The 26853-nt window shown below is 53.8% G+C and overlaps 2 protein-coding genes across 4 annotated transcripts in view; one reads left to right on the top strand and one right to left on the bottom strand.

The window, feature by feature from the left end:
• The first annotated feature begins 5298 nt into the window (after nucleotides 1–5298).
• TACR2 (tachykinin receptor 2) lies at nucleotides 5299–18173 on the top strand. The gene is made up of 5 exons (XM_036337387.1): nucleotides 5299–5981; nucleotides 10679–10873; nucleotides 13179–13332; nucleotides 14560–14756; nucleotides 17957–18173. The coding sequence occupies exons 1-5, from the start codon at nucleotides 5590–5592 to the stop codon at nucleotides 18171–18173; spliced, it is 1155 nt and encodes a 384-aa protein (XP_036193280.1). The 5' UTR covers nucleotides 5299–5589.
• Nucleotides 18174–20238: 2065 nt separating this feature from the next.
• HK1 (hexokinase 1) overlaps nucleotides 20239–26853 on the bottom strand; it is a 65473-nt gene continuing 58858 nt past the window's right edge. The window contains exons 16-18 of one of the 3 annotated variants that reach the window (XM_036336940.1): nucleotides 25063–25218; nucleotides 22650–22883; nucleotides 20239–21118 (exon numbers count right to left, since the gene is read on the bottom strand). In XM_036336940.1, coding sequence (XP_036192833.1) covers nucleotides 20974–21118; nucleotides 22650–22883; nucleotides 25063–25218 — 535 coding nt within the window. In that variant the 3' untranslated portion in view covers nucleotides 20239–20973. The remainder of the gene's footprint in view (nucleotides 21119–22649; nucleotides 22884–25062; nucleotides 25219–26853) is intronic. The other 2 variants (XM_036336943.1, XM_036336941.1) reach the window with 2 other exon arrangements.

The raw sequence follows: 26853 nt of genomic DNA, 5'->3' as shown, positions 1-26853 counted from the left end.
GCCAAGCAGATGTAAGGGACATCTGCTGGGAGGGTCCTGGGAAAGGTTTTCCTCCCTGACAGAAGAGAGAGGCCTAGAAGGAGAGTTCTTTTCCTCCCAATCCCTTCCTGGAGTGGGAATGCTCTCATGTAGGAACGTGATATTTGGAAGGCCATGAAAAAAAATTCTCATAGAAATTTTGATATTGTTGAGCTGTTTAGCATGGAACCACTTACCTCCAGACTTCCTGTTATATGAGAAAAAATAAGAACCTATTTGTTTTGCCCTAGCCGGTTTTGCTCAGTGGATAGAGCATTGGCCTGTGGACTCAAGGGTCCTGGGTTCGATTCCAGTCAAGGGCACATGCCCAGGTTGCAGGCTCCATCCCCAGTAGAGGGTGTGCAGGAGGCAGCCAATCAAAGATTCTCTCTCATCATTGATGTTTCTATTTCCCTCTCCCTTTCTCTCTGAAATCAATAAAAATGTATTTTTTAAAAGAACCTATGTGTTTAAGTCATTATTACCCACAGTAAAAAAGCATCCCTAATATTACATCCAAGTTGTTTCAGTGTGTCCGTTGCTATGTATTTAATTAGCAAACATAAGTGGGCATATGCTATGTGCCAACCCCAGTGGAAGGAAGGGAGCTTCCTGAAGGTAGAGACGTGATCTTTTCTCCTAACTCTGGGCTGGTCATCGGAGCGCCTGCCCAGTCCACAGAGATGCCACAGGGCCCAGGGCTTGGCAGACCCTTCACCAACCCCCTGGCCTCACCTCATCCGCCCACAGAGCTTGCTGCCACATTTGCCAATGCCCCGGGCAGACACCAAGTCCCCTCTGTCTGCACCCAGGCTGTCTCTGGGATGACCCCCAGTTATCCAACCAGCCAGCGGGTGTTGGGGTGCCCCCTCCTAGGACGGCCTCGCCTACTTCCTCCTCCGCCTGCCATAAATGGGCAGGTTTTGCTGGAGCCTGATGCTGAGAAATGAACTCGTTTTGTGTTCAGTGCTTCTGAGCTCTGTGTACACCAGGACCACAGCAGATGTAAACACTCCACCTCTCTTTTCCAGCCAGATGAACTTCAGGCTTTCAGGCGTGGCGCGGCCCAGCACACTCAGGGTTTAACAACGGCGTCAGCTGCAGCCCTTGCTCTGGGCCGAGGCCAGTTCTCTCCTCCCTCTGAAGTCCCAGATCCTGGGCCACGGACGCTCAGGCCAGGGGACAGGGGGCGCAGGGCTCATCTCCTAAAGGGGCCACCTGGAACCCTCTAGCTTAGAGGCAAAGGGGCTATCCATGAGGAATAAGTTCTGGAACGCTCCAGAGACCCCAGTGTCCGCCAAAAGCCCCACCCTTCCTAGGAAGACATGTGATTTCAGTTTAAGCTTCAGATCCTGTGAAAACAAGGATCTACTCCCTTCACCCCTGGCAGGGTGATATTTTAAACTTCATTTACCATTTGTTATTCACTTATTCACCTGACATTTATTGAGCATCTACTATGTGCCAATGTGCCAGGCATTATACTGCCCTGCCTACTCAGAGTTGCCTGAAATCCCATCATTAGTGCTGGTCTCATTAGTTTAAGGCTTCCACATCTATCTGTGTCAGATATAGATGTAAGTAGCTATACAGATGTATAATATCTATTCTATGTATAAGAGTCCCTGTCCCTCACCCCTGAGTCATATTTTAAATGTAATTCATTTTCAATCAACCCAACATTTATAGGGCACTCGTGGTGTGCTGGCAGCTCTCCTGGGCACCAGACATAAACAAGACACAGTCCAGGCCCTGAGGAGCTCCCTATCCAGGGAGGTGGCTTTGATGGGTCCCAAGAGAGAGGAGGCAGACAGACCAGTAAAGGCCGAGGAGGACAGAGGGAAGCGATCAGGGGCATGGCCTCACCTCCTGGGCAGGCGGGCATTTCACCCTGAGGGGCTCCCCCTCCTCTTCTCCAAATGAGGAACTAGATTGGGGCTCCTGGGTCCTTGAATTTCATGGACCAATCACATATCAAAAACCTAACGGAGGGTACCCTGTGTGTCACCAACTTTTTATTCCAGTCAGTAAGCAATTTTAGGGGAAAAGGAAAAGCAGACCAACTCCCATCTGCCATCACCATTATTTCAGGAAGGAAGGGACATTTTAACCCTTTAAAAAGCAGGAACGAAGACTGATCCTTCCACCCGATTCCCTTAGCTGAATAACAAGCTCCCTGTGTTGTCATGGTCCTCATGCTGCCCAGTCCAAGGGAGCCATGTGGTGGCTACGAGACCCACAGACCTTCCCAGCCTAGTGCCCGAGATGCTGTGTGACTCTCTGAAGTCACGACCGAGTGGCCCAGGCCCCGCAGTGCCCTCCCTCAGACACCGCTGCAGAAGCACCCAGTCCACAGGCCTTCCTGGAGCCCCTCTTCTCTCCGTCTCCTTCCCTCACCCCTGCAGCTGCTCCACCTTCTCCTCCTCCAAACCCCGGAAAAAGACAGCTCCCCTCTCAACTCCAGTCTTCAGGCCTCCAGCCCAAGAGCCACAAGAACAGAGATCTCGAGGAGCACGGGCGAGCTCACACCCATGTCCCGGAGGCTGCTGCTCGGCCCGGTGCACACTGACCTGGGCTCCCGGGCTCCCTACAGGATGCTGGAGAGCCCGAGGCAGACCGTGCTCCGCTCTCCCCTCCTTCAGCCATTGTCTCAGCTCAGAGAGCTGCCCTGTGCAAGGCCACACCCCTTCTCGGGGCAGCACACACCCAGTGATCCACGTGGAAGTGTAAGGCCTGGCCACCTTTGCCCAACACCGGGTGACTGTAAAGGAAAATTCTAGTCCAGAGCGGCCCACGGGCTGTCCAAGGCTCCCTTTACCGCATCATAACTCAACTTCCTCCTCCGCCCACTCCTGCTTCCTCCTCCCTTCCCCAGGTGAGGATCCCTGACAAACAGCCTGCACGCTAAGCTCTGAGTCAGGGGCACTTCCTAGCAGCGGTTCTCAACCTTGGCTGCACATAGAATCACCTGGGAATCTTTCTAAAATCCTGATTTCTGGGCCTCATCCTCCGGAAATTCTGTTTCTTTGTTATGGGGTGGGGCCACAACATTAGTAACAAAGAAACAGAATTTCCGGAGGATGAGGCCCAGAAATCAGGATTTTAAAAAGATTCCCAGGTGATTCTAATGTGCAGCCAAGGTTGAGAACCACTGCTCTAGAGGCTCCCGGTGCGCCATCAGCTCATCCAATCCCGGCAGAACCGAGGGCCAGCCCTTCCCCCTCCACTTCCTGGTGGAAGGGCCATCCCACACACAAACCTCCATGAGCAAACCAGCGTCTTCATGTGCCCACAGGAGCTAAAGGAATTCAGACTTTTTCTCTCTTTTAACAAAGACTAGCCGTCAAGAGCGTCATATAGCGATGGGCCCAGAAGGTCCACCCCAAGCAGCAAGGCTGATCAGTAAGTAACCCCTTTGTCCAGGGCGGCCCCTCACCCTCACCTTCCGTGAAGCTACCAGCACACAGCTGGAAAGCTGCAAGCACACATAGCTTAAGGGGGAATAATAGCTCTTAGGTTTAATGGCTCCAAATAGAACCCCGGTGACATATGCAATGGCGGTGGCAGGATGATGGGGAATTTGTACTATTAGGGGCTTCTGTGACCGGTGGCACGCTCACGAGGGTGCCAGCCCTGCAGTGTGCTGGCACCTGAAGCTCAACAAATTCAGCTACCTGGGAGCAGGAGGCGGACCAGCGAAGAGAGAGGTTGCCTTTGCTACATCCTGCTCCCACACGGTCTGCCTCAGAGCCCTGGCGGCAGAGCAGGAGACACAGATAAGCCCCAGGGCTGTGGATGCTGCTGCCGCCGCCAGACGAGGGGATCAAAGGCAGAGGCCCCTCGGCCAGGACAGACGTCCAAACAGAGGCTGGTGGCTTTCTCCAGAGAGGGACAGGCCTCTGCCCCGTTGGCCTGGCCAGGACTGGGCCAGCTGTGCCTGGAGCTGGCGCGGGAGGGCAGGAGTCCCAAGAGCCCCATGACTACCGGGGAGCAGACCCGCCCCCCCCCCCCCCCCCCCAAGGCGCAGGGCTGGATTCCAGGACACAAGCGCATGCCACCGGAGCTAGTGAGAGAGCCCGCCTCTGCGTAATGGGGGACACGCTCCCCGCCTCCCAGGTGTATGTGAGCAGACAAATTCCGGCTGCCTGGGAGTTAGCTGCCCTGCTCAGCACCCACACGTGCACACAGTCAACAACCCAGAGCAGCCCCAGCCAGTCCTTCCGGGACTCACGGGAGAGGCAGCGAGCCCTGACCTTGTCCTCCGTCCTCTGAGAGGGGTTAACTGAGGTCGCGGGGCCAGCAGCATTAGCGTCACCTAGGAACTGGTTAGAAATGCTTTGGGTTCTGTCTTCTCCTTCCTGCAGAGCCCCGAGCTTTTGAGGGGGGAGTAGGGGGGTGTCCCCTATGCTAAACAGACTTTACACACAGTATCTCATTTAAAACTCACAAAGACAATAGTGTTCATTTAATATCATCGATAGTTTCTGCGACGTTAAGCAAAACGATGCATGATAAAACCAGCTTTACCATAAGCTAACTGATATAAACAGAATTAAATTCCTACGGCATCTCATTAATGTTATGATGAAACAACACGGAACAAAATAACGTTATTCAAGGACCGGCTGTGTGCCACGAGGTGGACGCTTTCCCCCGATCCTTTTCAGCCGGGAAAGCCAACGCTCCCAGAAGTTAAGAGACTTGCCTGGCATCACTGGGGCTGACTCTCACCCAGTCTGGCTCCCAAGTATGTGCTCCTAATCACGTTCAACACGTAGCTCCTCGCCGGGGCTGAATATAAACACCCCACCGAGGCCTGTGCCCTTCATGCCAGCCCCCACCCCGCCACCCCCACTTCTCCCTGCCTGGCAACCAGTCCTGAATGTTTCCTCAAGAGACAGGGCTGGGCCATCCACGCAGGGTTGGGACGAGGGGCGGGAGCCAGAGCCCCGTCTCATGAGCAGGCAGCACCTCTGCCAAGGCCCTCGGCCGCCCCGCACGGGGGAGCAGCGGGGAAGGCAGCGGTCTACGGGCTGGCAGCCCGGCCTGCACCCCAAAGCCTGGGGAGACAGCGGCTGACCTGTGGAATCGAAGACTGCTGCTGTGTGCTCATCTGACTCAGGCCGGTTCCTGAATAATATTAGGGGGGACCTGGGCTTGCGTCCTGGCTTGTCACCAATGTACTGAGTGACTTGGGCTGGTCACATGGTCACCTCCCCTTGGAATCTGTTTTTCCATCTCTGCAGTGAAGCGGTGACTAACTGATCATTTGCAAGGACATCGCCTGCTCTGAAGCCGTGTCTCGGACGCTTGAGTTCCAGGTGCCATTGCAGAAGTCTGGCCAGGACACGGGGAGCTGAAATGCCAATGGCCCTGGAACCAGCTCTCCCTCAGCCAGACTCATCTCTGCTTGAGACTTGGGAGTGACCCCTGCTTTCCCTGACGTGCCTGGGTTTGCACCTACTTCTCTCTCCCCCATATACTCACACCCAGGGGATTCCTCTCCAATGGCATATCCGGGCAGGGCACCAGGCTGCGGAAGGAGCTGAGGAGCCAGACCCAGAGGCAGCCATGGGGACCTGTACTGTGGAGACTGATGCCAACATCTCCTCTGGCCTTGAGAGCAACACCACGGGCATCACCACCTTCTCCATGCCCGGCTGGCAGCTGGCACTGTGGGCTGCGGCCTACCTGGTCCTCGTGCTGGTGGCCGTGACGGGCAATGCCACGGTCATCTGGATCATCCTGGCCCATCAGAGGATGCGCACGGTCACCAACTACTTCATTGTCAACCTGGCCCTGGCCGACCTCTGCATGGCCGCCTTCAACGCTGTCTTCAACTTCGTCTACGCCAGCCACAACATCTGGTACTTCGGCCGCGCCTTCTGTTATTTCCAGAACCTCTTCCCCGTCACGGTCATGTTCGTCAGCATCTACTCCATGACCGCCATCGCCGCAGACAGGCAAGAGGCGGTGGGGGTTGGGAGAAGCTGGGGGGAGCCGGCTCACGCTGCTGGGGCTCAGACGGGGCTGGTGACTGAACCCAGGGACTTGCCTCCCAACCGGGTCATGATCCAAACCTACGCTTCGGGAAGGCAGGGACTGTGGGGCTGAAGCAGGTGCGGTGAAGGCTACACTCAGGGAGGACTTTACACCAGATGGTTGTTCAAGGCAGGACAAGAGTGGCAGTGTTTAAGGAACTTTCTGGAGTGTTCTATTCTGCAGTTGCTCTTTGCTGTGGTGTCTTTCTTTTGCTACAAGGAAATTGCTCATACGGTTTTCCTATTCCTAGAGAGATTAGAAGAGGAGGGGGTTAATATTGCATGCAGTTAGCATATCATTACACGGAGACCATTATTGTCCCGTGGCTGCTGTCAGGGGCTGCAGGCTGACTTCTGCTGAAGGGCTCGGGGAGGGATGGAGGAGTGATCAGTGGGCAGATACAAGATCCCTGTAAAGCGGGCGCTGGGGCAAGCAGGGCCCGGTGTGAACGCAGGGGGGGACTGTGTGCCCCTGGGGGAGTGTGGTTGAGACAAACAAAAAGAAACAGAGGAAAGTGTGGGAGGCAGGGTGGGAGCCTGGACCCTCGGAGACGCAGATGCCTCGTCAGGACGGTTTGATGCGGCTCACGGTCCCCCAGCCCAACCCAACTACCCCAGCAACCTCTCACCTACAGCAGCTCACTTCTCTGCTCTTGGCTGTTTTATTCTAGTTTCTCTGAAGACTTCATTTGACAAATTTGTTTCTACTAATTAACAACAAAAAGGAAGTTTTAAAACCATTCATCTAGACCAGTGGTTCTCAACCTTCCTAATGCCGCGACCCTTTAATACAGTTCCTCATGTTGTGGTGACCCCCAACCATAAAATTATTCTCGTTGCTACTTCATAACTGTAATGTTACTACTGTTATGAATCGTAATGTAAATATCTGATATGCAGGATGTATTTTCATTGTTACAAATTGAACATAATTAAAGCATAGTGATTAATCACAAAAACAATATGTAATTATATATGTGTTTTCCTATGGTCTTCGGCGACCCCTGTGAAAGGGTCGTTCGACCCCCAAAGGGGCCGCGACCCACAGGTTGAGAACCGCTGGTCTAGACACACGTTCTAATTTTTCATCCAGGGAAACTGAGGCTAGAGAGATGTACAGGATCCCCTGCGGTCATCCAGCAAGTCAAGGGCAGGACCAGGTGACCGGAACCCAGACACACACACCATTACCACCACAAAAAAGACACTAAACACCCCCCAGATATAACTGAAAGTCCCACTAAGATTTTCTTCCTTTTACTCAACAAGTATTTTGAGTGTGTCCTCTATTTCAGGCATTGGGAATATACAGTGGGGCCTTGATTTATGAGTTTAATTCGTTCCGAGACCGAGCTCGTTAAGGAGCTCGTTAACTCAAATTACTCTATCAACTCAATGCAAAAAATCGGCTGAGAGACAGCTGGTATCTCAAAAAACTCGTTAGTCAGGACACTCGTAAGTCAAGGCCCCACTGCACAGCAATAGGAGACAATAGTCCCCAAATCATGACCTCATAAAAACTTCCTTTTTAAAACTTCCAGGAGACCAGGCAGGAGGCTGTTGAATAGTAATCCAGGTGAGAGAGGAGGGTGGCTCCCGTCAGGGTGGTAAGAGTGGAGACTTGTCCATTCATTTCTTCAGTCATTCATATGTTCAATGCCTACTATGTAGAGATACTGTTCTGGGCATTGAAGGGAGGCGGGGAGAACAGAAAAATGCCTGCCCTGGTGAGAAGTTAAATAATAAATGCATGCATAAATAAATTATTTATGGCATGTGGAGTCCCAGTTCGCCGGGACTCCAGCAGTGCTATGGGGAATGTTAGGAAGGGGAAAGGGAACCCGAGGTGCTAGGGTGTGTGTGTTGGGGGGGGCAGGTTGTACTGTTAGACGGGGCGTCAGAACTGGACTCGTTGTGAGGGTAGGATTTGAGCAAACAGAAAGGAATGTTCCAGGCAGCAGGTGCAGCAGCAGCCACAGCCACAGCCCGTGGCAGGAGCATGCCTGGGGGGCGTGAGGGGCAGCACGAGCGAGTCCTCACCAAGACGGGGGGGGGGGGGAATGCACAGTCGGTTGATCACTTCATGCCCCAGACCTCAAGGCATACAGCTCAGGGCAAGGGCCAAGTAAATAATAAATAACAAATAAATAAGTAATAAATAACACGTGAGGCCGGTCCTACTGTCCCAGGCCGTTCCTCTGTAATAGACCACGAAGAAGAGCCCTCCTCTCCCACCCCACCTCCTAGAGCAGGAAGGACACCTAAGCCCACCCGTTGACTCTGGTCACCTACATCGTCGATGGGGGTGCAGAATCCTCAAGAACCTTGAGGACCCAGCCAGTGTGGCTCCGTGGTTGAGCATCAACTCATGAACCAGGAGGTCACAGTTCAATTCTTGTTTGAGGCCCATGCCTGGATTGTGGGCTCGACACCCAGTAAGGGGCATGCAGGAGGCAGCCAATCAATGATTCTCATCATTGATTTCTTTTTCTTGTTCTTTCTTTCTTTCTTTTTTTTTTTTTTTTTTGGCTGCAAAAAACTTTATTGTTTTATTTGGTCCAATGCACGGGAGAGGGCTTCAGGGTGTTAAAAGAATGGCTAATAGTTTTGGGGCGAGGCTCAGGTTAAAGCCAGACACCAGGGGATGCAGAGGGGCCCCTCAAAGGCCTCTGGGCTCCAAAGGCTCCTAGTTGTGCTTGAGGGTGAGCCATTCGAAGAGAGCCTCGCCCAGCCCAGCCTGGGGGTGGCAGCCTGCGGGGTGAGTCAGGTGTAGCCCATTTCTTGATGAGCCTCACCTCCTCACCCCGGAAGTGGTTCTGCAGGAAGTCACAGGGGTCTGTGCGGGTAGAACCAGGGCCTGAAGATCCAAAGGGCCTGGTTCCGGTTCCTCTCCAAGGCCAGGGCGGCTCCATGGCGTCCTGAGTTTTGCCCGCTCACTTTGGGCGGCTTCAGGGCGTCCTGGAGGAGAATGCGGCCTCCGCGCTTGTTTTGCAGCTTTAAGAGGCGCTCAGGGCCCTCATGCTTCTCCTCCGCCACCTCGGGGAAGGAGTGGCCCCCGCCCCGCCCCCTCGCCCCCCAGAGCTACACCATTGTAGCCAAAATAGAAGCCCAGGGAGAGGGCGGTGTGGGGGCCCGCAGAGGCAGGCTGGCCAGGCGGTGGACCACAGCCTCCTCCTCGGTGGAATAATCCTGACGAATTTGGGAGCTCATGGTTGTTCGGCAATAAGGAGTTACGGTAGGAAAAACAGAGGTGCTTCTGAAGGTGGTGACTGGTAAGACGCAGGAGGGTGACCAGAGGCTGGAAGAAGGGGCGTCCCTGGGTCTGTTCCGTCCAAACACTGTTGAAGCAAGAGGCAGATCCGGGACCACCAAGGGCACTGCCATCATTGACATTTCTATCTCTCTCTCCCTCTCCCTTCCTCTCTGAAATCAAAAAATAATATATTTATTTTTTAAAAGAAGGGTCAAAAAAAAAAAAAGATGAACCTTGAGGAACATGGCCTAGCCCTCCTGCTAAGGTACTCGGCCTGGGTCCGGGCTGTGGAGGGGTAGGTCTGGCCCGGGGCCAGGCCACAGTCAAGGGAGAAGTCAGTGTCACAGGGTGGGCAGGGCTGGGTCAATAGTTTTCTAGTCCAGAGGTGCACCAGCTGTGACCGTGGACTGTGAGCGAAATGAGGGGTCATGAATTTGGAGGAAGGTCGCAGTTACCAATGTAGGCAGCACACCACGGTTCGCTGGGACTCCAGCAGGGCCTGGGACTGTCACCAGTAGATACCGGTATCACAGGTACTTCTGTTGTGCAGAAATCTCAAAGTATCGCCTACACTCATCAATCACTACTTCAAAATCACCAGTTTCCAGACCTGCTGGTAGATCTTGTTGTTTAGTGGATGGATAAAGAAGCGGACATATTACTATAATACCCCAACTTTACTTTATATTTTAATGATGGTATTTCAGTATAACCGATTGTCTTTGTAATCCTGTGTGCTATACCCGCAGAGGGTCACACAGGCAGGCTGTTCCACCACCAGAGGGAGCCAGGGAAGGTGCGGGAAGCAGTGACACAGGAGGCTGGACAGTGCACTGGCCACGTGCAGAGGGCATTGAATGCCGCGTTTAAAGGTTTGGGCCTGTGCTGTCCGATAACGTAGCTGTGGCCATATGTGCCTATTTAAATTCTAATTAAAACTGCCCAAACAAGACAGTGCATATGGAGAGCGTTTCCACCATTGCAGAACGCTGGCGGCAGCGCTACTGTGGGCTCTGTCCAGGGGACTGTTGGGCTCTGCTCAGGTTTCTGAGCAGAAGAGGGACTGGCCTAGGGCTGAGCTTCAGACAGATGTTCGGAGATGGACTTCCAAAATGGCCATACTGCTCTCTTGTGGCCACGGAGAGCAAGTCCATTCTCAGAGGAGGCGTGTACTGGGGGTCTGGGCTGGGGTTTAGGCCACAGTGTGCCAGGTGGCTGTGGGAAAGCCAGCAGCCCCGCTGGCTCTCTGCAGGTCACCAGCAGCATGTGGGGAACGGGGCTAGAGGGTGTGGGCCTGCAGTGGGGGAGCAGAAGGGGCTGGTGTGACAGGAAGGCGCCCACTGCTTATACTGTCCCTTGCTCACAGGTATATAGCCATCGTCCACCCCTTCCAGCCACGGCTCTCAGCCCCTGGCACCAGAGCAGTTATTGCTGGCATCTGGCTGGTGGCCCTGGCCCTCGCCTTTCCCCAGTGTTTCTACTCCACCATCATCATGGACCAGGGAGCCACCAAGTGCGTAGTGGCCTGGCCCGAAGACAACGGTGGCAAGGTGCTCCTTTGGTAAGGCCTGGGGGTGGGGGAAGCATGGGTGTGTGTACATGTGCATACACCTGCCAATGTGTGTGCTTGTGTGTTTGTACATCCATGCATGTACATATGTGTAGGGTGTGTGCATGTGTGTACACACGTGTCTGTGAGTGTACTTGGGATATGTGAGTACACATGTATACTACAAGTAACATCAAGTACTAAGTGTCAGGCTTGTTCTAAGAATATTACATATATGAACTCATCTACTTCTCTTAATATTATGGGATATGTATTATTATTATTCCCATTTTTCAGATGAGGAAACTGAGGTACTAATAAACTAAGTAATGAGCCCTAACCAGTTTGGCTCAGTGGATAGAGCGTCGGACTGCGGACTGAAGGGTCCCGGGTTCGATTCCAGTCAAGGGCATGTACCTGGGTTGCGGGCACATCCCCAGTAGGGAGTGTGCAGGAGGCAGCTGATCGATGTTTCTCTCTCATCGATGTTTCTAACTCTCTATTTCTCTCCCTTCCTCTCTGGAAACAATCAATAAAATATATTTTTTTAAAAATAAAAATAAATAAATAAACTAAGTAATGTGCCCAAGACCATTCAGCTAGTAAGTGGTGAAGGAAGGAGCTAAACACAGGTGGTCCTGCCTCAGAGCCCAGTCTCCCCCTGGCCCCACTCTGGCCCTTCAGGGTGTGTGCCCTTAAACGAGAATATGGATGCATGCACATGTGCATGTGACACTGCGTGTGCAGGTACACTTCCCCACTCATGTCTGTGAGTATTTGTGTGTGTATAAGTATGTGGGTGTGCTTGTGGATGTGTGTGTGCACACAGGTACGGTCAGGAATGTGTGTGTAGGTCTGTGTTTGGGGGAGGGCACTGTAAAAGCTCGGGCCACACGGGTCAGGGTATTGAGGCAGGAAGGAAGGGCAGAGGATGCAGCCTGGATGTTTTTGGGGGATGCCTGGTGCCTGCCTGTGCTGAGGTGGGTGCCAAGGGCTCTGGGGGCGGGGGGGGGGTAAACCAACCTCAGGGTGGTCCAGCTGCTGTGTGTCCCAGGTAAGCCCTTCCCCTTCTGGGCCTCCATATGCCTAGTCCTCATGGCGTGGCTTCCTGACGCCCAAGCGTGGCATGGTCGGTTGTAGAGGATGAAGAACTGGTTGAGGGCTTGGAGTCCTACTCTGTCCCTGCTGCTGGAAGACCCTTCGTAGTCTCTTAACCTTCTCTCTCAAATGGGGATTATTAGTGGAAGGACCTTGTCCAAGGACTGTTGTGAGCACATAGGAGAAAATGCCCAGAAGCCCCAGCACCATGCCTGTCACAGAAGTGGCACCTCAGTATGTGGCGGCATAAATAGGGGACAAACGACCACAAACCTGGAGGTGGCAGGTTTAGTCCGACAGGGACCCAGCTGCCCCAAGCATGAGGATCTGAGCTGAGGGCTGCCAGGTCACCATGCAACACAGCCCCATTCCTGCCTCCTCTAACACGTGCCCTCCAACACTGCCCCTTCCTGGTCCCCATCTGTCCCGGGCACCCGCCAGAAGAGGGCGGCGCTGTGGCCTCAGTATTGGTGAAGGCGCCATTCCTCTGAGAAGCCTGTTCCTGGGGACTGTTGAGTTTCGAGGGCAGGCCCTGCCTGGGGTCTTGTCCCTATCCTGCACCCCACCTTCTCAGAAGGACTCCCTGCTGCAAAGCCAGTCCCGTAGTGACGAATTCCCATTTTCTGGCTCAGGGAGGGATGGAGAGCAGACTATTCCGGGACTGGCCACTGGGAGGCGGTGTTCCCCACGTTATCACCGGCCTCCCTCCCTGAGAAGGGGCAGTGGGAAGGCAGGGTATGAGCACCTGCTCCCTGGGGCTGATGCACACCCACGATTCAGGCAACACTTGTACACACATGTGGTTCTGGAAGGAGAGATTCTGAATTGTGAGTAGCGATGGGGGCGGATAAGTAAGTTTACTTCCTCCTTTGCACTTAATGACATTTTAAGTTTTAAACAAATGTATGACTTGGTTAACTTCTTCCTTCCCACTGACTCCCTTTTTTGATGCTTGTCTATCACGGGCGGACGGAGGGCTAGCACTGGTTCCCTCCTGCAGCCGGAGAGACCCCTATGGGCAGGTGCTGGCTGACGTTGCCTTATTTATTTATTTATTTATCCTCCTTAACTCAAACTAAGGCCTGGGGGGCGGGGGGGTGCGCCAGGGGCGACCCGAGGGCAGCTCAGGGGCGCCTGCGGGGTCCTGGGGACTGAGGGCTGGCGGAGGCCGAAGTCGCCCCTGTACCACCCGTGCCCAGGCCCTTGGCTCTCCCTCCAGGTACCACCTCTCCGTGATCGCCCTCATCTACTTCCTGCCCCTCGCGGTGATGTTCTTCGCCTACAGCGTCATCGGCTTCACGCTGTGGAGACGCGGGGTGCCCGGGTACCATGCTCACGGCGCCAACTCCCAGTACCTGCAGGCCAAGAAGAAGGTGGGCTGGTTGGGGGCTGGATGGGGAGGGGCGGGCCCGGAGCCGCTCTTCTGGGCTCCAGGCCCGCCCTCAGGGGGGCGCCGCGGAGCACAGGAGCCACAAGTCCTGGCCGGAGCCTGAATTCGTTCTTCCAGGGCAGGCCGACTTGCCCTTGGTCTTTAGCTAAACACAACGTTAAAGAAACTTCCCAGAATGTTAGGAAAATCGGGAAATCCTAAAGCCCCACAGAATTCCAGAGACCTCCAAGCACCTTAGAATGACAGTAAAATCTTGCACCGCTGAGTCAGCAGAATGTTGAATTTCAGAAGTCCTGCAGAACTACAGGAAGCTCCTTGCTAGGATCACAGAATTCTCTGATGCTGGAACTGCAGCCCTCAGAGATCACGGAGGTTGGGCTGCCTCCCGGCCACATCATCCGCCTTCAATTTCCAAAGGAGGGGCCAGTGTTCCCCCTCCTCCCTCCCACACAGGCCCCCAGAGGTCCTGGTGCAGGCTCAGAGCTCCTCCTTGCCTTGCCCGCTTCCTGTGAGGCAAGCAGGCAGGCGACAGGTTAATCGCATCGTGCATCAGGTCCAAGTCTCGACTTCTCATCTATTTGGACATTTTCAGGGCAATTCGGGGAGATGGTTGGATATAGGGCACCATGTGGGTGTTCCTCCGCATGGAGAGCTGCTCTCCATTTGCCAGCCCGGGCCTGTCTTCCATCCCTCATGGGGTACTGGGCCGTGCTCAAGGGCACCTGCTGAAACCAGCCATGGGAGGGGGTGTGTGTCAGCTGGGCCCTGGGCACAGGCTGGGGTCCCAGGTTGGAGCCTCATACCTATGGACAGAAGGGCTGTGGCAGACACAGTCCTCAGGGAGGGCAGCGGGACTGGAGACCCATAGCTGGCATAGGGACTCCCAAAGGATGGGGTTAGGAGTGAGCCTCATCCACAAGGGATCCAGGGCGCCTGTTAAAAGAAGTGGCCACTGAGTTGGGATTCGGGGAGTGAGGACTTCAAAGGAAAGACAGCACGGTGGGCAGAGGGACCAGGCTGAGCAGAAGCCTTACACGAAGGGCCCAGGAGTGAGCAGCGGGTGCCCCAGGGGACTGAGGCCATCGAGGTAGACAGGACCTGCTTGCTGAGGGCTTCCCAGGCTGGCAAGAGGGGCACCCCACCCCGCCCCGGGGAGGATGGTGGCTTGAGGCTTCCAGGTGAGGGGTGACCTAAGCCTTTCCCCGCACAGTTTGTGAAGACCATGGTGGTGGTGGTGGTGACGTTTGCCATCTGCTGGCTGCCCTACCACCTCTACTTCATCCTGGGCAACTTCCAGGAGGACATCTACTGCCACAAGTTCATTCAGCAGGTCTACCTGGCGCTCTTCTGGCTGGCCATGAGCTCCACCATGTACAATCCCATCATCTACTGCTGCCTCAACCGCAGGTGAGTCCTCATCCGGCCCCTCTCCTCAGCCCTCAGGGCCCCAAGGCCGGGCCCTGTCTGGCCTTCCCTGAGCAGCTTGAGCCTGTGCCCTGTGTCCTTGTGCCCCCTAATCCCCATGGGATTGCCATCCTCACAGTGAGCCCACGGCACCCTCCTCCTGGTGTGAGCCCGCCTCCTCCCCAAAGCCTTGCCCCATTGTTCTCACCATGTGCCTGCTCCTGCTCTCTCTTCTGAGGTTACATCTGGAACCAGGAGAGGGAGGGACCGAGAGATGGAAGGAAGGGGAGAAGCAGAGAGGCAGAAGGACAGACAGAGAGGGAGGAAGGAAGGAGCCAAGTAAAAGACCTCATCTGTTCTGACATTTTTAAAAAATATATTTTTATTGTTTTCAAAGAGGGAGAAAGAGAGAAACATCAATGATGAGAGAGAATCATTGATTGGCTGCTTCCTGCACACCCCACACAGGGGATTGAGCCCACAACCTGGGCCTGTGGCCTGACCAGGAATCAAACCGTGACTAGGTCGACGCTCAACCACTGAGCCATGCCGGCAGGGCTGCTCTGACACTTTTAAGAGCTCCTGCAATGAGAAGAACCAAGGACGGTCCTTGGGTGAGGAGAGCACCAAGCAGTGGGGAGCACGCGATCGGAGACCCAGAGCCACGCCTGGCGGAGGGGCAGCCTGCTCCCTGGGAAGATCACGGTGCATTTCCTGCCCTTGAGGGGTGTTCGGGGCAGCTGGGATGTGACTTTGGCAGAGACAGCCAGGGAGGATGGAGCCACGGCCTCAGTCCTCCCTGACTCCACCTGGTTCTCCCCACTGTGTGCTGCGGAGGAAGCAGAGCCGCAGAGACGGGCTGGCATTTGCTCTGGGCACTTGGAGAGGTGGGAGGAGCTGGGCCAGGCAGAAACCCCAGCACCCAGGAGCCCTGCTTGCAGAGCAGGCCATGCAGCCTCAGGAACCCCGAAGGTGGGGTCAGGCCAGAGGAGCTGAGAGGTGGACACTGAGTCTGACCTTAGCCGAGAGTGATAGGGGCAAGGTTAGCCCTGGGCCTCTTTGCTCATGCCTTTTTGTCACCTCCCTGCCCACATGTCCAAGCCACTCAAGCCATTAGGGTCTTTGTTGTTCAGACATCCTGCCCACCTGGGGAAGGCCAGAAGGACGTGAGAAAACTATACAGTGTTTTGAGTGTTTAGTGGGTGCCAGAACCCTCAATTGTCTCTTGCAAGGTAAGCAGATAATAGAGGGAGCGAGGTGTTCATTCCCATTTTACAGATGAGGAAACTGAGTCTCAGAAAAGATGACTTTTTTCCTAAACTCACACAGCAAGCAATGGAGCCAGCATCCATGTCTCTCCAAGACCTGTAATCTTATCCCCACACAACACATCTCTCTTGCATGCAGCTTGCAGAACTTGGGGACGGACTGTCACACGAGGGGCCACCAGCACACAGTGTCTGCTACCCAAGGAGACTGTCGCCAGGGCTCTGCTTCCCCAAGGGACTCCATCCTTGTCCTTCCGGTTATTCAGGCCAAGAACCTGGGAGTCATCCTTGATCTCCTCTCGCATGCCACCTCCCCTGAGACAAGTTCCTGAGACAAGTTCGGAGTCATTCAGTGTTTGATGACACCGGTGCTCCTGGCAGGAACCTTTGTGGAGAATATGACCACCAAGGGGCTGTGTGTGCCTGGCACTGTTCCAGGCACTTCGGAGACACCGGTGAACAGAAACAACGCTCCTTTCCTCCGGGAGCTGACATTCTAGTGAGGGGGCCAGACAACAAGCAGACATAGTGAGTACATGAGGCATGAGGTGTAAGTCCTACAGAAAAGAGAAAAAATGAGAGCCGGGTAAGAAGGATAGGAAGGGCTGGGGGAGGTAGTGGGCATGGGGTACAATTTCACAGGGTGGTCAGGGTAGGCCTTCTGGAGGAGTCTTTTGAGCAGACTTGAAGGTTGAGCGGACCGTCTGGGAAGAGTTCTAGGCAGAGGGAACAGCCAAGGCAAAGGCCTTGGGGTCAAGGGAGGACTTGGCTGGTACTCTGACCTGGGGAGCTCTGTGGGGCTGAGCCTAGGAGACACGCTCTGACGTCCCTTTGAAAAGAATCAGTCTGGCAGCTGTGCCGGAAGCAGACCACAGCGCGGCAAGGGGAAAGAGGGAGACGATGGTTAGGCTAGCGCAGTAATCCAGGCGACGACGGTGGGCTTAGACTGGGGTGAGACGTGGTGAGTCTGGATATTGCTAAGGCAACGCCAACAGAGTGGATGGAGGGGAGGTGGCATGCGAGAGGAGATCAAGGATGACTCCCAGGTTCTTGGCCGGAATAACCGGAAGGACAAGGATAGAGTCGCCAGTTGTCAGGAACTGAGATGCGGAGGACAATGAGGAAGGGGTGTGGGAGGGTGATGGTTAGCTCAGGCGGGGATGTGCTGAGCGTGGGTGCGAGGCGCAGAGGCCACTAAGCTCCCTCAGTAAAGGCATTTGTTGGGCCGCACCGTGGAGTCTGGAAGAGCCACAAGGCAAGGAGCGAAAGTCAGACCTGCTCTTCTGGACCATGGAAGCGTGTGGTTCCTGGGAACAGGCAGTAGTTCTCTCCCCTTCTCGGCAGTCAAACAGGCTCTCATCTATTTCTCTTCCTCCCCGACAGGCCAGTGCTCGCTATACGCCAGCCCATTTCCTCCACTCCCGACCGGCTTCCTCTTATCCCTAACTTGTATGTGAATCTCTAGTTACATCTCAGTGATGCTGAGAGGGTTTTTTTTATGCAAACGTACCAAACTTCATAGTTCCAAGTGTATGTTTTCTTGGGAGAGCACCCTTATTCCACCCAACATTGCCAAAGTCCCAATTTTTTAAGACTCCTATGAACATTCCTTTACAAGTCAGTGAACAAGCCAAACAAGAAAACCTGTTGTTTCTATATACTTTATACTTGGTTTCTTTTTGTCTGTTGGTTATAACAAGTGGTGTCCTTCGGCTCGGTCACCCACTTCCATCACTAGACTTAGCTTCCGATTACTCCTGGCTATTTCAAAAAATCAAATCTACTAAGGACCGTGTCTCCTAAAGATAGGGCTCCTGGGAGTGAGGCAGTGCCTTTCCTCAAGGGGAGCTGGGCTCCTGCAGGTGGGGGAAGCCACACGACAGCTCCTGTCACTGTCCCCTCACCCCCTGCTCCAGCTGCCCTCCATCCCCCCAGGTTTCGCTCTGGATTCCGGATCGCTTTCCGTTGCTGCCCATGGGTCACGCCAACCGAGGAGGATAAGATGGAGCTGACTCACACGCCCTCTCTCTCCAGGAGGGTCAACAGGTGTCACACTAAAGAGACTTTATTCATTAGTGGGGATGTGGCCCCATCTGAGGCTACCAGTGGGCAGGCTGGGGGTCCCCCAGATGGGGTGCCTACTGAATCCTGAAGCCTTGTGCCTGGCTGCAGGGTGAGGCTGACACCCTCTGAGAAGCAGCAGGTCAAGAGATGAGATGTGAAAATCTGGCCCATGCCTCACCCTTCAACACATGGATGGAAAAACAAGACGGGTCTGGGAACTCTACAGCGGACACTAACTTTAAGGGGACCCAGCCTTCCCTCTCAGTGCTTCGGGGGACCCAATAGGAGCCAAAGAAGACAGTCTGAGCTAACACATCTACTCCAGGGGCAAGCTCAGACGCCTTCCTGGGCATACAACATCATGTGTAAATTGGACCCAGTATAAAAGGAGAACTGAGAATATGACGATAAAAGGCCATTGGTTTCCAGTGTTGGGGTAACAGGGAATAGTGGGACTGTGGCAAATGAGAGGACATAGGTCTCCAACGAGGACAGTAGCTGATTGGCTCTGGACAAATGCTGCCATGTGGTGATGGGAGCTCATTGCTGCCAGATCTTCTAAATCCAGAGAAGCCAGAAATCCAAATGTGTGAGGCTTCCAGACTGGCTGCATTCGGCCCACATGCTTATAAATGTTGGGTAAACAAAACAAAACTCACCTGTGGGCAGCACCCAACAAGACACTGATTCTTCTCCGGCGAAAAGAAGGTCCGAAGGTGCTTGTTTTGCAAAGCAGCACCTACCTGGTGTGAGTCAATCGAGGCCTCTCTGCCTCAGCATCTAAGAACTCAGATCCAGCCCAGTGGAGACGGTGGTAAAGAGTCAAAGGAATTGAAAACTGGGGAGTAAATAGGAGGCAAAGGGAGCCCCAGCCGTGTTGCCTCAGACAAGTCACTCTGACCCTCGGCTCCTCCTCCCCCCGTGGCGGTGTGCGGTGAGGATGGCGGAAGTGGTGCCTATAAACTACCAGGCCAAGCACAGGTTAAGCGCTTAATAGACAGCAGCCATGGTCTTTGTTACTAGCATGCTGGCCGTTTTACATAAATGGCGCCCGCAATCAGCAACACAACTCTCACCCCCACTTCCACAGCAAGAAGGTGGCAGCCAGAAACCACCAACTGTCCCGACGCCCGGACAGCTCCAGGCCTGGCCCAAGGGCACACACCCCCGCCCTCCCCCTGCTTGCCAACTCACCCTCTATGCCACAGGGTCCCTGCAGAAGAACCAAGATTAATGCTGTGTTCTCCACAAAGATCAGTGCACAGGCATCGGCACTGCCCAATAAAGGGGCTGGTCTCACCACACCAAGGGAGCATGCGGTCAGTCCTGGGGCGGCCACCTGTCCTGGGGGGAGGGGGGGGCACCCAGAGCTGTAGCCATGGCTTAGGAGGTTGCGTGGCACCCGTCACAGGCACCAGAATGCGGACTGATGTGGGATCCTCTGAAGGGACGGGCTGTGGGAGGATCCAAAATGGAACAGCGGCCTCAGGGCTGAGGAGGGGTAGGGATGCAAGGGTCAGCTAAGGGCCAGGCTCCTGCAGAAGGGGTTAATGTCAGGTGGGGGAGGGGAGAGTGCAGCCACCCTGTGCCCAGGCTGCTGCAGGACTTCATCTGCGTTGGGCCTTGGTCCGCCATCCTCTGGATGTCAGAGTTGGCAGAGAAGGTGCCGAAGGCAGATCTGCTTGGGGTGGCAGGGGAGGCGGATGTGGCCGGGCCTCTCATTAAACCCAGACAGCCCCGGGAAGCCAAGTGGACTTTTTTCCTTGTTCCCACAACAAGTGAGGCCAGGCTGCAGGAGGACAGAGGGCACCCCTTTACCTGGGACGGGAGCTGCAGGAGGACAGAGGGCACCCCTTTACCTGGGACGGGGGCTGCAGGAGGACAGAGGGCACCCCTTTACCTGAGACGGGGGCTGCAGGAGCCTCTCCCCAGGACAGGACCCTGGGGCTGGAGCAGGTGCTGGAAGACCCGGGGAGAGGCTAGCCCTGACGCAGCAGGGAGAGTCCTCAGGAGCCCAGAGGAAGGTGGGGGCTAAAGCACACGATCTTCACCTCAATTCCCCCCTTGACCAGGCAGCCACAAAAATCCCCAGGGTTTGGTTTTTGCCGCTCCATGTCCTCCCCGGTCCCCGGCCATCAAGCATCACTCAGGTCTTTGAACTGGTACAAAGTTTACTAGGTCATACGACATGGCTCACAGAAGCGAAGGGACATTCCAATGAGGGCACTGTTTTGTTGGTTGGTTCCTTTTACAGAGGAGACAAGACACTTTGCCACAGGACCGCGCACCTCCCCCCCCAGACAGAATGCAAGACAGTCACAACGTGGCTACGACCAGGTCCACAGACACACAACCCAGAGGCATGGACACGCCCGGACGGGAACCTCGGGAGGCCAGCAGAGGGTGCTGGGGCGGGAGGAGGCGGCGAGCGCCCCTGGGCGGAGCGCAGGCAGTGTCTGCTGGTGATAATACATTTCACACGGGGGCTCGTCCCCAAGGGCGGGCTGCAGGCGCCCATGAGGCCTGTCGGATGGTGTGACTTGTCATCTCAGGCCAATAAATAATGTTGGACGAATGCATAAATTAGAATGGACGCCACGACACTTCACACGTGGGGAACAGACGGCCAGGGTGAAATCAACTCATGCAGAGTGGCAGGGAGGTGAGGAGGGCCGGGAGGTGAGAGGTATTATCAACAGCACACACTCCGATTCTGTACCCTACGTTAGGCGCCAGTGGTCGGCTTTGCTCTCCTCCCGCTGTGGCAGTGGCGGGCTCTGGTGCTGGCGTCTCCCAGCTCCACTCGCTGGGAGATTGGGGGGCGGGGGGGTCGCTGCTTGGAGAGAGAAGTAAGTGTTGGAAGGGCAGCAGGCTGGGGTCCGGGGCTCTTAGCTGCCCGTTTCGTTCCGGAGCCGGACGCCCACTGCCGTGATGAGGGCAGCCCCCTTGCCGCTGCCATCTTCGGACAGGAGGAAGGACACATTACACTTTGGTGACAGTTCCTTCACGGTTTGGTGCATGATTCTGGAGAAGCTAAAAAAGAGAAGAAAAGGGTAGGTAGGGTGAGATGAAAAGAGATGCTGGGCCCACCTGAAGATGCCAAAGGACTCTAATAGTAAGGAGGGCAAACAAGACAGGAGGGGCTGCTTAGCAGCAGCTGTGGCTTATTGAGAGTGGCAGGTGGATTTACAATCAATCCTATGATTACAATTCTCAGCTGAGAATCAAAACCAAACTATCCTGTACGGCACACAAGGGCCAGGGCATGAATAATACACTGAGACACGCCTGTCCTCAAAGACACACCTTGAGGTTCCTAGAGGGCCAAAAACCAAGAGCTGTGCGAGGGCCTCCATGCAGGAAATCACCTGCCCACAGCTGCAGCCCTCGGACCCCCAGCCCGTCACCAGCTACAGCCCAGCACCAGGAAGTGAAGGAGAATCGCTAAATGAGAGGTGACGCGACGTTCTTGCATTTTTTGTTGAAAATGAGACGGACCAGACTGAGGATGCTCAGGACATGGGGGCTCTCAGAGGTCACATGGACTGCCCTTTGCGAAACACCTACCATTTACCTACACTTTATAGACATAATTTCCAGTCCTGCCAGCAGCCATTATCCCATGAGGAAGGTGAGACTTGGCAAGACTGAGCAACCGAACACGGCTTCCAAATGATGGTGCCAGGATCAAATCCAGGTGTGTATGGCTCCAAAGCCTAGCTCTAAACCACACCTGGGTGCTACCTCAGGTGAGGAAGAGGGTGGCTATTAAGGTGGAGAGACGAAAGTGGGGATGGAGCCAGACAGACCGGTCCATCCCCAGCCAGGGCCATGAGGGAAGCAGGAAGTGCCTACGATGAGCTGGGTAACGTTGCTGTTAAGTAGGGTGACATTATGGCCTGGTGCAGCTGGGATGGTCCCAGTGTAATTATTAATAGCACTCTCTTCGCGGACAAAAGCATCCAAGAGTTCAGACAGCAAATTATTGGTCACTATTCACAAGAGCCAAGTTTTGGGACACAACACGCTTGGCACAACGAGCAGATGAGGTGTCGGCACTTGACCGAAAGAAGTTCCTCCCCAGCCCCCTCCCTGCTACAAGCCCAGAGCCAACACGACTCCTGTGTCTCCTGACAAGCTGATTTAGCAGATGAACAAGACAATGAGCCCTCCTCCCCCTTTCCTTCACTCCCTCTCCCCACTTACCAAATAGCCTCCTGGCCAGGCTGCAGCTACCCAGGCTGATGGGGCGGCCCACACCCCTCTCTCCCTCCTTTCCTGCTCCCCACCTGGACTCTGCCCGACCTAAATGGGCCCAGGAGGAGCGGGGAGAGGGACATGCCACGACCCTGGTGTAAGCTGGCCAGGTAAAGCGCTAATCTGCCTCTCTCAGTTAAACTTCAGAGCAGCCCACAACCTCATCCCAGCTCAGCCCCAGTCCCTGAGCGCACAGCCGTCAGGTGAGGCATTTTCCTGGTGGGACTCACATCCCGATGCCCCATAACCATCAAAGGACCTCGCAGCCCAGGGAGCTCTGCCCATCCCAACCGGAAGCCCCACTCACTGCGGATGAAGCTTGTAGAGCGTTCCATCCACCCCCACGGTCACGTCGAGATGGTCCAGCCCTCTGTTTTCTCGGATCTTATCCACCACGGCAGCCATGCCTGCACCACACAGCTGCGCGGCCCTCCTGGACACCACCCCGCACACGGTCTTGACGAGGATACTGTCGTCGCAGGTGCTGTTCAGGCCCAGCTGCTGCAGGATGGCCCGGACCTGGAGCAGCGCCAAGCGGTCACTGTGGGAACAAGAGCAGGAGGCTGCACGAAGCAGGACCCACAAGAGCAGCCGGGAGCCCACTCACTGTACTTACCCGTGAATAGGTCATGGGGGCTTTTCCCCATCAAAGTAACATTTATTTGTAAATTTTTAAATGATTCCCCCAAAGTACTACCTGTTAAATTGTAGAAAATCTGGCAAATCTAGAGAAATAAATATTGGAAAATGAAAGCCATCCACAATCCCAACACTGGGGGAAATGCTATTAACATTCCCAACCTATTTTTTTCTGAATATCTTTAAACAATGTCTTTGTTCACATGCACCACGGGCTTGTCCTTTACGTGTGGTTTTCTTTATTGCTTTTTTCCTACTTCACACGTCTGAGCAATTTCCCACCTTCTTACCTAAGCATTCCATTCTAGGACACACCAAACTTATTTAGCCAGTTTAAAGAAATTTAAGTTTTTTATAATTTTCTAATTTTCTGCTATTATGAAGTAGCATACTTTTTGTTTGTTTCTCTGTTTGTTAATCCTCACCCAAGGATATTTTTTCCATTGATTTTTTTAGAGAGAGGGGGAGGGAGGGCGGGAGACAGAGAGAGAAATATCTATGTGAGAGAGACACATCGACTGGATGCCTTCAGCACGCACCCCAGGGACCAGGGATAGAATCTGCAACCCAGGCAGCACATGCCCCTGACTGAGAATCAAACCTGAGACCTTTTGGTGCAAGGGCCGACGCTCTAACCACTGAGTCACCAGCCAGGATGGAAGTAACGTTCTAATGACGTTTCCTATTTATAAATCTTTGCTATATATGGCCAAGTGCCTTTCAGAAAGTTGCATCACTTTACTCCCTCTGCCACACAGCGCTTGGCTGTCCTTGTCCCCCAGGGAAAGGATCACTTTTTAAAACATCTGACGATTTGGTAAGAATGGCATCATGCTGTGGTTTCATTTGCATTCTTCTCTATGATGACCTTTTTTATTTTATTTTTTCATTTGTTTACTGGCCATAGGAACTAACTATTAAGTCAAGACTTACTCTCCTGGGATATTTGTCTCATTCTTATTAAATTGAAAGAGATGATGATGACAATGACGGTGATAAGAGCAGCCAGCCCTGTGTGAGGACTTCCTGTGTGACAGGTGCTTTACACACATTACCACGTTTCCTCTTCATACAGACCAACCAATACATGTAACATCATTCCCATTTTAGAGATGAGGAAACTGTGCCCGGGAGAAACAGTAACTCACTCAGAGCGCACGGCCAGGGGGACAGAGCAGATCTCAAGACCAGACCTGACTGAGCTCTTGTTAACGGAGCCACACTCTGCATCTTATCACAGGCAATGCAAATGGTTTCCTTTGTTCAAATGTTTGTTGTTTGCCTTATGAGTTTTACTGATTTTTTTTTTAACTTATAGAAGCTATTAGTGAAATTTGGCAATTTTTTCTTTATGATTTCTCATATACCTCATGGTAACTTTTTGTTTCTGACCTTCTCATGTATGTGGAGTTCCCATTCATACATACGTAGTGAAGTTTATGTTGTCTTATCTGTGTCATGTACATTTAATTATTAGACAAGCTAAGAGAACAGAGGAGGGTAGGGGAAAGTTTCCTCCCCGGCTACGCAGGCGTGGGGGAAAGCAGTGAGCAGGCCCCGGCAGAGCCAATACTAGAGTTGCTATTGTGACCACTGTAAAAACAGGTAGTTTTTGCACACCTGTTCTGTTTTGTTTTTTTGCTTTTGCAGACCACTTTCACCTTCTCTCACCATGAAAGATGGCAAAGCAGAGATGAAATGCTTATATGAGAAAAATGGGAGGAAGGCAGAGGCAGCTTGCCGTGGGGCATGCACACGGGGTGGGCAAGCTATTCGATCCCAGCTGCCACTCAGATGGCATGAGGGTGGGGCTGGACCAGTGGTGCTGGGCTCTATAGGACTCAACGTCCCTGCAACACAGATATCTGTAATGCATCTTCACTATCCTGAAATTGAGTCCATATAACCTATTTACACACATAATTTCAAACATATATCATACCCCAACATAAAGGACAAATAAAAGATAAGTCATTTATAGTAAAATAGCAGGAGAAAAGAAATCTCACAAATGGTGCCTGGTGACCCCATGGCCAGGTCGACCTCGAACAGGCCCTTCAGGAAAGCCCGTCCCCACTCACCTCTCAATCTGAGAAAGATACTTGGTCTGAAAGATGCCCTGAGTCTTCAGTGGCTCAGAGATCTTCCCTCGGAAGAGGAATCCCTTCTTGGTGAAGTCAAGCAAGATGTTGCGAACAATTTCACCCAGGTACATGCCGCTGATCATCTTCTCATACCTGCAACAGGAGGAGGGTGTCTCTGTGAAGCCTTCGGTCTCACAGTCACCCTGGGTGTCTGACTGCCCATCAAGGGCATCACCAACCTGCACCCCGAGCCCTGTGCCCCCAGCAGAGGCAGAGTGTGAGGCCAGGAAGGGCTGAGGCATCCTTAACCCTCCCCGGCATCAGAAATGAAACCACCAGCATGCGTGTCTAAGTGCTGGACCATTTCCCTCCTCACCTGACTTCCTGCCTCTGCCTGGAAAATCCCATTCCAGCTCTCAGCTCCAGCGTCACTTCTCCAGAGGCCTGACTGCCCCCCAGACCAGGTTGTATCTGCAGAGGCCTGACTGCCTCCCCAGACCAGGTTGTATCTGCAGATCTCGGACCCCCGTGCCCCTCCCTTGTCCTTCACAAGGCACACAGGTCCGCTGCCGCTCATCATCCCTGCAGCCAGAGCCTCGAGGAGGTGGACAATGTGTGCCTTGTTCACAGCTCTGACTCCAAGCGCCTAGCACAGCACAGCGCTAGGCTGTCAAGTGCTCAACGAATATCTGCACAATAAGCAAACGGCTGAGTCTTAAAGGGACAAGAAGACAATAAGGGGAAACTTCCTCCTAGAGTGTTGGAAGGTTCTGCAAAAACCCAGAGTGCTTGGGCAAGCAACAGCAGACCCGATGACACCATGCTGGCTGGAGGACTCAGGCGGCACAGCACTCCCTACGGCTGCTCCTGGGGTTTTATTTCCTGCCTTCTCCACGCTCAAGGGCCTCAAGAAATGACAGGATTTAAATGCGTCCATGACACGCACCCAACCCCAGCATCTCCAAGCTGGGAAGTCTGGCTACTCTGGAAGAGTAATCTGCGTACTCAGATTTCAGGTGGTCCACAGGGAAAAAAACAACATGCACTGGTGCTGTTATGATCAGGTCCCATCCAGTCCTTTCATTCCATCAAGGAGACCTTCTCAGGGGCCGATATGGCTTTCACCCCTTCCAACCCCTGCTGACCTCTCTTTTTAGCAAAGGGGTCTTCGTTTAGAGCCTTTGGTAGGCAACAGTAGCTAGAATAATGTTTTTCACTTTATGATTATCCTCTGTTTATGGTAATATTGAGTTTTCTGGGATTTTTTTTCCCTCCCTCATTATGTTTAAGTAAAGGCTGAATTACAGAAAAATAATAATACATAGGTGGTCTGGAAAAGGCAGAAATCTTGAGGGTGGCCTAGAGAACAGCTTACATTTGGGAGGTACTACCCAGCCCTTCTGTCTGCTCCTGCGGACACAGCTTAGACCCACACATCCTGCTGATGGCAGAGGATGGCCTGAATCCTGGGAACTGAGACATGAGTCACTGGTCCCTATGCTGGGGGCACTGCCATCTCAGGGAGGGCTCCTGAGAGCCAAGCTGAAAAGTTCCAAACAGCCACTAGGAGGTGCAGGAGGTCCCCTACGGGAAGGATGAATTGCACTGCGCATCGGCCTCACCCCTGACCAGAAGGCCCCCACGCCACCCCACCCCCACCCCCACCCCCACTGGCAGGTCTGAATTTCCCTTGCCCTTTGACAGCTGCAGGTCAAGTGTGCTCTACTTCCACTAAACAAGACAAAACCTACTGACCAAGAGGAAGCTAGAATGCTCCAGGATGAACAC

The sequence above is a fragment of the Myotis myotis genome, unplaced genomic scaffold, assembly GCF_014108235.1.
Source record: "Myotis myotis isolate mMyoMyo1 unplaced genomic scaffold, mMyoMyo1.p scaffold_m19_p_15, whole genome shotgun sequence".
In the NCBI taxonomy this organism is placed as follows: domain Eukaryota; kingdom Metazoa; phylum Chordata; class Mammalia; order Chiroptera; family Vespertilionidae; genus Myotis; species Myotis myotis.
Note: the sequence above shows the minus strand (reverse complement) of the source record. Positions and strands in the feature narration are given on the sequence as shown.